We start from the raw sequence: 9,312 nt of genomic DNA, 5'->3' as shown, positions 1-9,312 counted from the left end.
TGGTTATGTTGGTGTCAGCATAATCACCAAAGATTGTTGGGAGGCCTAGGGAGGTCCATCACTAGTAGGCACCAACCTCATGGTCATGCTTGCCGATGGGAACATAGCCAAACCCTAAGGCACCCTACAAGATGCAAAGTTTAAGACCTTCATGCTAAGTTTCCACCACACACCTTCGTGATGGATTTTTGAAGAAGAAGGCCATACACCATGATCCTCAATAGGCATCCAACATTTTGTTGGGTCCCAACCAAGTTTGGGTTCAAAAGTCAAGAAATCCTGCACCAACAGCCTTTACAACCACGTCATAAAAAGCTAAACCAAAGATAAAGTGGAGACCAAATGACACCAACCCCAAATCTTAAACAAGAATGGAGAGTAGTGGCTTCCACTTCAGCTCGTGTGCCGACACTACCTTGAAGAGTTGGAGTGGACACCAAGCAACAAGAGTCATGCATGGTGACAAACCTATAAAAAAGTTGTGTGCATGCTTCCATAGCCCTATAGAGCAACCCCAAGCCTCAAAGGGATCACCATGACCCTAAAACACCCATGTACACCACGTGGCAACACCAACTCATGAGGTAAAAATGGGAGGATATAGCTCAATCAAGTGCACTAGCAAAACCGGTAGTGGGGTGACATAAAAGCTTTTATTGTATATAGGCAAGTGGATCTCCCCTTTGCTCAGTGAGCCCACACGATAAGTCCAAAACCTAAAACAACCGTTTTACATATGTAATGTAGCCCCTCTTACTAATTGTATAATAGACACATATAACCGGGAATGCTAAAATTTTAAAAACCAAAACAAAACTAAGCAATACACATTTATTCCTTTGTAATTAGAATACTTGTGAGCTCTTCTCTTCTCTACTCTTGCTTACTTGTGAGCTCTTCTCTTCTCTCCTCTTGCTTACTTGTTGTGAGCTCTTCTCTTCTTTACTCCTGCTTACTTGTGCTTTATTGGATTATTGCATGCTAGATGGATGCTTCCTTATGCTCTATTGGATTCTTGCATGCTAGATGGATGCTTAAATAGGTGTGTAGGTTTCCCTCTTTCATTATCTTTTTCCTTACCCACCTTTTATGAGAGACAACCACTGTTAAGGGCCATTCTATTTTTGCCTCCATTTAGGCATAGAGAGCTCTATCTTCACCCCCTTAGCAAAGGAGCACTCCTGTGTGAGCAAAATGAGGATGTGATTGACGAGCTGGCACATCCACATGGGGAGTTGCATTGTAGCGACTCAAAGGCAAGACCCAATGACACATGATTCGGCAAGGCTTCAATAAGGATAAGATAAGCTCTTGACTTGAAAAGAGGGTGAGGGAAATGTTGGTCAACTTCCACACTTTAGGAAAAGATAGGTTTGTTTTAACTTAGAGCTCCTTGAATTTTTTTTAAAACTTTATAAAAAATGGTAGAAGCAGCTTTGAAAAGTTTAAGTTTGAGACTACAAAGAAAATACTCATTCGAAATTCCCAATTCTTATTTAACCATAGTGAAGTAAGTATTGACGTAAGGTTCTAGAACAATAGTTTCCCTAACATTGTTTGCCCATACTTGACATGCAACCAAATAGGGAGCAGCATAGCAGGTAGACAATATTAGTAGCAACCAGTTGTAGACAACACTGGCTGCTGTTGCAAGGGGTTTGGAATAGCAGTACAACGATGTTGATTGTTGCAGATGATAGAGAGGCGGTGCACAGTACAACGATGTTGATTGTTGTAGATGATAGAGAGGCGGTGCACAGTACAACAGTAGGTGGTGGCCAGGTGGCTGGCAACAACAGGTGCAGCAGGCTGGTTAGGACGTGATTCAGATGGTGCTAGTAGGCACACGCAGGCAGGGAAAGAGCATAGATAACAGCCGAGCAGCACTGGTACTAGTATTGGGAGTGTAGCCAGCACTGGTACTAGTATTGGGAGCGTAGCCAACACAGTGCGGCTGTGGAACTTTTACACTTGGCAAACCAAGGTGAAGTTTAATCTCATGAAAAAGGGCTTGTGGAGCATTGTTCAAGGGAAAGAGGAAAGACTTAGTACTAGAGAGAGTAGTGCACAATGGGATTTAAAGAATGATAAGGCACTAGGCATTATAGGGGAACACTTGGATGACACTTTTGTACATCACATTTACACTTGTGATACATCTCAAGATGCATGGGAAACCCTAGACAAACTATTTGGTGCTACATACATGTAAACATTCCAAGATTAGTCTCCTAGTGAAGTTCTTTGGGCTTTAAAGGACCCCACAACTACTATGCCTGCCCACATTACTGATTTTAAAAGCCTCTTAACACAACTCATAGGATTCAAGAAGGAAATAGAAGATGATGATAAAATTGCAATGTTGATTAAGAGTGTGTCACATCTTGATGAATATTCAACCCTTGTAACAACTCTTTTAAATCTTCCAACTCCATCCCTCATTGACATTTGAAGCTTCTCTCTTGGAAGAAGAGAAGAGGATTCTAAAGAAGAGTGAGACGATTGACTTCTTATTGTGAACAATAACTACTTATACAATTAATTTACATAATTAATAAATGCATATCTTCACCATAATTAAAAAAAAACAAGAAAATTTTCCATGATTGACAGAAAACACTCTTATTGAACCATGCATCCACTCCTCACAATGTCTTGCGTAAGGCACGACCAACACGTTCCTTTTTGAGCATGTCGTTCTTTCCGCCTTGGATAGGAGCGAGTCTTGTATACGAGCGTTACGTTGGCACACGTCCCCTTACTAGTTTGTGTACTCTATGCTCACTCACGTCACCTTTAAGGGTGTGTTCGATGGACCTTCAAGCTCTTTAGTTCGCCATGTGAACCCACCCCAAACTTGCAAAGGGAAATCATGGCCACGGGGGAAAGTGGGACACTCAAATCAAGTGGCTGTCAGTTTTGGTTTGGTTTGTGCACGAAGACCCAGCCTCGTTACTCATCACCCATCCGATAGTAATATGCAAGAGCCAGTGAAACTCTGCGAAAGAGAGAAGATATGGAAGGTTAGATGTCCTTTCAAGATTCAAACCCCCTCTGTGTCACGCCGAAATCCCTGTCTTCCTGCGCTCGCATGCACTGAAATTTGTTTGTCTGCTGTGCAGATTATGCATTGTTTTTGAGTGCTCAAATGCGCGAAAATGTTGTTGTTAATCGTCCAATTCGTCTCCGCGTCTCTTTACCCTTCTGATTTCTAGCGCCCAATTCTTCTGGAGCCCTTAATCCTTCTGATTTCAAGCGCCCAATTGGTTCAATTTGCAGAGATCGTTGTCTTAGAACGCCCAATTGCTGTTTGAGTCGCCTTATCACTGTGCTTCATATATCCTTGTGTTCCGAGGCGCCCAAGTGACGTAATCATTGTCCTCTGCATAATCTCCTGTTCGTGAATGCATTGCACATGTGAAGGTTTTGGGCACCCACATCCCGTACAATCTCCGAAGTCTCTTTCCTGCCACCAGCCGTGGCTTGGAATTGGCTCCGGGCCCTTAGGGGCAGAGGCTACAAACGAGCACCCATGGGTCTTCTGCCCAACTTGATATACTACTCCTCTGTGGCAAAAAGAGGCACCAACATCATCGCTGAGTACATCGACGGGGATGGAGACCTGCCCCAGATTGCTGGAAAATGCCTTGAACTCTTGCCCCCACATCACAGCAGATTCAGTCACACCACCAACCGGCGCATGTTTGCCTGCATCATAGATGAACCTTTCCTATACTGTGCCATAGCAGATGAAGCCCTGAGCAGATCCAAAGTCATGTCATTCTTGGAACAAATCAGACATGAGTTTATATCTTATGCAAGGGTTCGTGGGCTGCCATTGGATCAAAGCAGGTTGGAGGCTAACTGCCTGGACAATGATTTCGATCCTATATTTAGACGCCTTGTAGGCCCGTTCGTTGGGATCCCTCAGAAAGAGAAGGACCGCATTGAGGAGGAGTTGCAAGCCCAAAGGGACGCCGAGGCTGAAGCTGATGTAGAAGGTGGCTTTGAGTCAGTCTATCCATCTGCAGAGACCACTGCATATGAAGATTACGATCAATCATCAAGCATAGACATGAGTTCAGGTTCTCGCTCCCCTTCCGCACCCTTGATAGGCAAAACCTGCAGTAACAAGCACAAGCAAAAGAAAGCCAAAGAGCAGGCAAGGGATTTGAGTGACAGTAGAATGGAGAACAAAGGGAAAGGTGGTGATAAAGTGCACAGATTGGAGATTATGTCAGAAGGGAGCAGTCAATCCTCACCAAGCACTCCGGTGCAGAGACTTGGGAGTATGAAGAGTAGAGGTCAACAGATGGCCCGGAGAATGTGGTGGAGGAAAGTGAAACTTGTTCTTCTGTTTGATGCCGTTTTTTGTTTGATCCTATTTGGCATCTGGCTTGGTGTCTGTGGAGGCTTTAAATGCATGCAGAAGGATAATGGCTCTTGAAAGAAGTTATTGAGGCATTTATGACAGGTAGAATTTGTATCCTGGAGCATATCAGGCCACAAACGTGTTTGTGCCCATCTTTCTTTTGTGTTGCTGAAGCCTGATGAATCTAAGATGGCTATACAATTTTCAGAAGGTGGCATTACTTTGACTGGGCTACATGGAGTACTATGTGGTGTTGAAGAAAAAGATGATGATCTCAAGCTCAAGGAATGCAAAGCATAGGAACAAATGTCATCATGTATGAAGCTGAAGGGTATAGCATATGTCTTTGGGGTCTTGGTATGTTTGGTGCCATCAAATGTAAGCTCTTTGGATTTCTTGCTTAAAGGTTTGGTAGGGGAAACACACGCCCAATGCGCTGAATCATTTGCCTATCTGCAGAATCACATGCCTATTGCTTAATCATGTGCCTTGGAGTAAAGGATTGTAGTCTTTACTTTCATAATTTTGGTTTGTTGATGTCGGTAACTAATGGAACAAATTTTCGTTCATGCAGCCACTTGCTTCTTTTAAAAATCTGTTCTCATTGCTTTTTAGTAGATAATAGCTTTTAGTGAGAGAGCTATGTAATTGCTCCACCTGACAAGGGTCTTGAAGCTTTGTCTTCTATTAGACAAGGCAATTCAGGTAAGGTTAATATGGCTTTCAAATTCATCGGGTATATCGGAGTTTTTTGCTTGGGCTGTTACCTGATGAGATACTCTACAAGGATTTTTTTTTAAAATTACCAATGTTGTGTGCATTGTTAGATATGCAGAGCATTCCTGGGAACTACTAACTTATACATGTAAACAGGTTCTTTTTAGCAGTAATTCGGGTTAGATTAGCTATTTGTGGAAGTGGAAGCCTAGGTTAGGTTAACCTGGGGCTAGGGGCGTTTACTAACCTAGATAGGGTTAGGGATTAGCAGGGCATAGGGACCTAGAGGCTTCACACATGGGCTAAGGGGGCTAGCGGGTTGAGAACTGGATTGGCTGTGGGTGAATAAATAATAGCCAGGGACTAATTATGGCTAGAAAGGTTATAAACTTATGAGTTATTGAGGTATTCACGTGATGGACAGGAGAGCTGCTAGGGTCGTGCAAGACCTCAAGGCCATGGAGTTGTGAGAGGGTAGCTTGGTATGGAACGTGGTCATCTGGGCTCGGCAGGCTCACAGTAATCAGACCTTAGGCTGGGGGGTAAGTAAAAGAGGGAAATCGGAAATAAGAAGGAATGATCAGGCTTGGACTTGAGCTTACGAATGAGAGTGTCGCGAGATGACCGTGATGCATATGACATTGGGTCTATGAAACCCTGTTAGGGTTTCTGAGGTATGTAGGTCCAACCCTAATCCTGAGTGGTTCGATATTATAATCCTTGATTGGGTCTATGGAGACCTTATAGTGGCATCAGAGCTGGATTTGAAAAAGATAGAACCCATGGATGTGGAGATTGATGGGCTGAAGCGGGAATTGCACAAGACAGTGCGATGCTTTTAGCATGAAAGGCATAGTTTCTCCTCATGGATGTGTGGGAGAAGTGGGGGAAGTAAATTTCTTACGCATGGATGTGCAAAGGGCAGGGGAAAGAAGAAACAGCACCATGTATATGCAGGCTGAAAACACCCCTCGTGCAGAAAAGCCATGATGGCCTAAGGCATCTCCTTGCTTGACCTGATTTTGCCCTTGTAATGGCAGATAGGAAAAGCAGGAGTGCTAGGCGTATGTGGGCTGTGGTGCGCACAGAAGAAGGGGCAGTCGTGATTGCCAAATTTGCGAACAGCAGGGGGTACATGGAAGGCAGCCAGCCATATGGGTGGCTAGACCAGCACCGAGGTGGCCATGATAGGCCAGCCAAGAGGAGGGCTAAGGTGGCCATGATAGGCCCTCCAAGGGGAGGGCTTAGGTGGCCAGACAAGGTGGCTAGGCCTACCCAAGCCAGCCTCATACGACTGAGCCTACGGGTGGCCAAGAGGGGGGCAGTCCCGGCTGTTTTCAGAGGTGCCTGGGGCAGATAGCTCTAAGTTTCTCTGCTCGAGTCTAATGACAAAAGCGTTTCTCTACTTGAGTCTCATGCTTGTCTTTGACCCCGGCTCGAAAAACAAAAACAAAAAATCTAGTACACAGGTGCCCTAGACCAGGCCCATGTAGGGCGGCCAGATGGCCTGCACGCAGGCCAGTTACATGGCCAGATACAGGCAAGCAGGTCGCACAGCCAGCAGCAACACGGACAGCAGCATGGCAGGACACTGGTCGATCTGCTCAAGATGCACCGCTGGGTGGCAGTAGGGGAAAGCTCACGTTGAAGAGAATGGGCAGTGTGAGATCGTGTAAGTGGTGGTTGGTGTGAAGTAGAAGGGGAGGGGAACGTGTTGGTGCGCTAAAAAAGAAGAAGCAAGCAATTGTTTTAAGAAAAGCAGGCAAGGACGTTTTGTTTTTAAGAGGGCCAAGGCTTAAAAAAGCCAAGGGAGGCATATTTTTGGACACAGATATGGGCTTTGGAGCTCAAGTGTCAAGTGGAAAGTATGTATGGCGAACACTTGAGGATTTGGGAGAGATCAATTAATGAAATAGGTTTTTACATGGTGCTTACATGTTTATGTGGTGGAACACAAAGAGATCATCTCCTAAATTTTAGGGGAAGTTGCTATTTTTGGCAATCTTTGATGGAATATCCCTTCGCGTCATTACCTCTGGAATTCGACGGAGATCGAGGATTGCCAAAGCACCATTGTGAAATTAGCTATCATCTAAGATATTTTTAGAGCTGAAGATTCTGGAATTTTTGGCCTTTGGATTTGGGACATGTGGTAGGTAGGAGGATTAAAAGTGAGACAAGTGTCCTTACACTTGTCAATTCAGCTCTACACATGGTATTGTAGCATTTTCTTACTTATTTGAACATGAGAGAGTCATCTCTTGGGCGAGTTTGAGCTTCAAGCAGGTTTTTCGAGGTTGAAAACTCTGATTTTTTTCCATTTCTCTTCATTTCTGAGTCCACCATAGCCATATCCAGCTTGGGAAAGACAATTTTCACTACTCTACACCATCTTGCACACCCTGGTGGCTGTTTTTCAGCAAAACAGTCCTAAAGCTTGCTAAAATTTCTGGTTTTATGTGATATACATGCTATTTTATAGGTTTTCTATGCCTATGGATGTGCCGTACAAGCTACCATACAGGTTTATGCACTCATGGAAGAGGCATATGTGTTGCCTTACAGGTTTATGCACTCAAGGAGTGGTATATGTGCTGCCGTACAGGTTTATGCACTCATGGAAGAGGCATATGTGTTACCCTACAGGCTTATTGACATATGGATGAAGCATATGGGCTGATGTATAGGTTCTATATGGCTATGGATGAACCATATGGCTATTTAGTAGGTTCACAGGTGTATGGATTATCCATATTGGATGGACAGGTTTATGGTTGTATATGGATAATCGGGCATCTCCCATGGGGAGAGTAAGGCCCTCAAAGCTTGTACATGTTATATTTCTCCTTGGATAATGAAATACACCAAAGGGAAGGGGAGGGGGGGGGGTGGGGGGTGGGGGGTGGAAGGGGGGGTCGGCTCATTCAGGCTTCAATGTGGTGTTAGATGTGCAACTTTTATTTTCAGCTTTGTGGAGGCCTCAATGTGGTGTTATATGTGCAACTTTTATTTTCAGCTTTGTGGATTGTTTAATGGTTGTGATTAAATGCTGAAATGTCTAATTGTGCTCATGGTGGTGAGTCGCTAGCCACAATTTATGTGGTCGTGCGATACGTACGTACATCGGTTCTATGAAACCCCTACTAGGGTTTCTCAGATATGTAGGTCCAAATCTAATCCTCTGTGGTTCTATGTAAGATAATCCTTCGGTAGGTCTATGGAGACTTTACACCCACCATCCCTTTCTCATCACGACCGCTGTTCTTCATCTTCTTCTTGTGGGGCATCTGTTTTGTGTTGATTTGCTGAGGGTTTATGAGCTGTGATTGCAGAGGTTTAAAAGTCCACTTATTTAGTGCTGAAAACTGGAGGATTGCTATAGGATTGTCAATTAACTGATTGAAAAGATGTTAGCTATTGAAGTGATGAACTAAAATATTGAACAAGCTGCTACATTATGTGCGAAACTCAGGTGGCCTGAGTTGTAATGCATACAAGTGTTCAGAGTTGTTTTAAAAAAGGCTATCTGGATTTGCCATGGCCAGGATATACAGATGTGGCCCCTTTTTAGGGTGCCGAATTTGCTGGGCTGCCCTAGCTTGACTGGGCACTCGAGTTGTCACTTTTATCTGCTATTTGTTGTCCTTTCTGCTCACACATAATGCACGTCTTCTGCTGATAATGCCATTTTGCAGTCCATTATTGTTCCGGTACAGAATCTGCTTTTTTGCACTTGCCTTGACACTAATGTCTGTTGACATGAGGTGGCACATCCCTCTGTCATTTTTCTTCCATGAAAAGTGGCATTCCTGCACCTAAGTACCTCAAGGGGGTACCAGAGAACCATGAGCTGGAGCAGAGTTGCAACATTTGGTGTCCATGGTAGTCAATGCTCTTGTGTGACAGAGACAAAGAATTGACGAGCTGGATTGCAGGCTGTTGTCGTTGCACAAGTTCTGCCAATGGAGGTAGAGAGGGCCTGGCATGTGATCCACGACGCCAATGTGGGTGTGGTGGCCACCATGCCCACCTGCATGGGGCACACATTAGAGTTCTACCCTCGACCCTACTATAAATAAATAGTTGTGGGCTCTTAACCACCAGGAGAATGCCTTGGGGGCATGCTCTTTTCCATGGCCAGCAAATCACTGTTTCTTGTGTGACTGTTTTTTTCTTCTCTTAGAGGGATCTCATCAGGCCCTGGAATGGAAGTCTTTAATGTG

At 44.4% G+C, this 9,312-nt stretch overlaps 1 protein-coding gene across 3 annotated transcripts; it reads left to right on the top strand.

Annotated features, from left to right (window-relative positions):
• The first annotated feature begins 2,936 nt into the window (after positions 1 to 2,936).
• LOC147615855 (phytolongin Phyl1.1-like) lies at positions 2,937 to 7,924 on the top strand. 3 transcript variants are annotated; one of them, XM_086778456.1, is made up of 2 exons: positions 2,937 to 3,023; positions 3,123 to 4,945. In XM_086778456.1, exon 2 carries the CDS (start codon positions 3,533 to 3,535, stop codon positions 4,445 to 4,447), a length of 915 nt encoding a protein of 304 aa, XP_086634582.1. In that variant the 5' UTR covers positions 2,937 to 3,023; positions 3,123 to 3,532; the 3' UTR covers positions 4,448 to 4,945. The 3 variants fall into 3 exon arrangements, 2 of the variants coding, with proteins under 2 accessions (XP_086634582.1, XP_086634583.1); XR_015262648.1 differs by adding an exon at positions 7,655 to 7,924 and having other exon boundaries at positions 2,957 to 4,750; XM_086778457.1 differs by having other exon boundaries at positions 2,957 to 4,474; positions 4,581 to 4,945.
• Positions 7,925 to 9,312: the final 1,388 nt, after the last annotated feature.

Source organism: Cibotium barometz, chromosome 39, assembly GCF_041138505.1.
Source record: "Cibotium barometz isolate CiBa-2024 chromosome 39, ASM4113850v1, whole genome shotgun sequence".
NCBI classification, from domain to species: Eukaryota; Viridiplantae; Streptophyta; class Polypodiopsida; order Cyatheales; family Cibotiaceae; genus Cibotium; species Cibotium barometz.
This window is presented reverse-complemented; position numbering and strand designations above follow the sequence as displayed.

Bases quoted from the DNA above. Each gene is read 5' to 3' on its own strand.
- LOC147615855 (XM_086778456.1), top strand. From the start codon at position 3,533: ATGGGTCTTCTGCCCAACTTGATATACTACTCCTCTGTGGCAAAAAGA.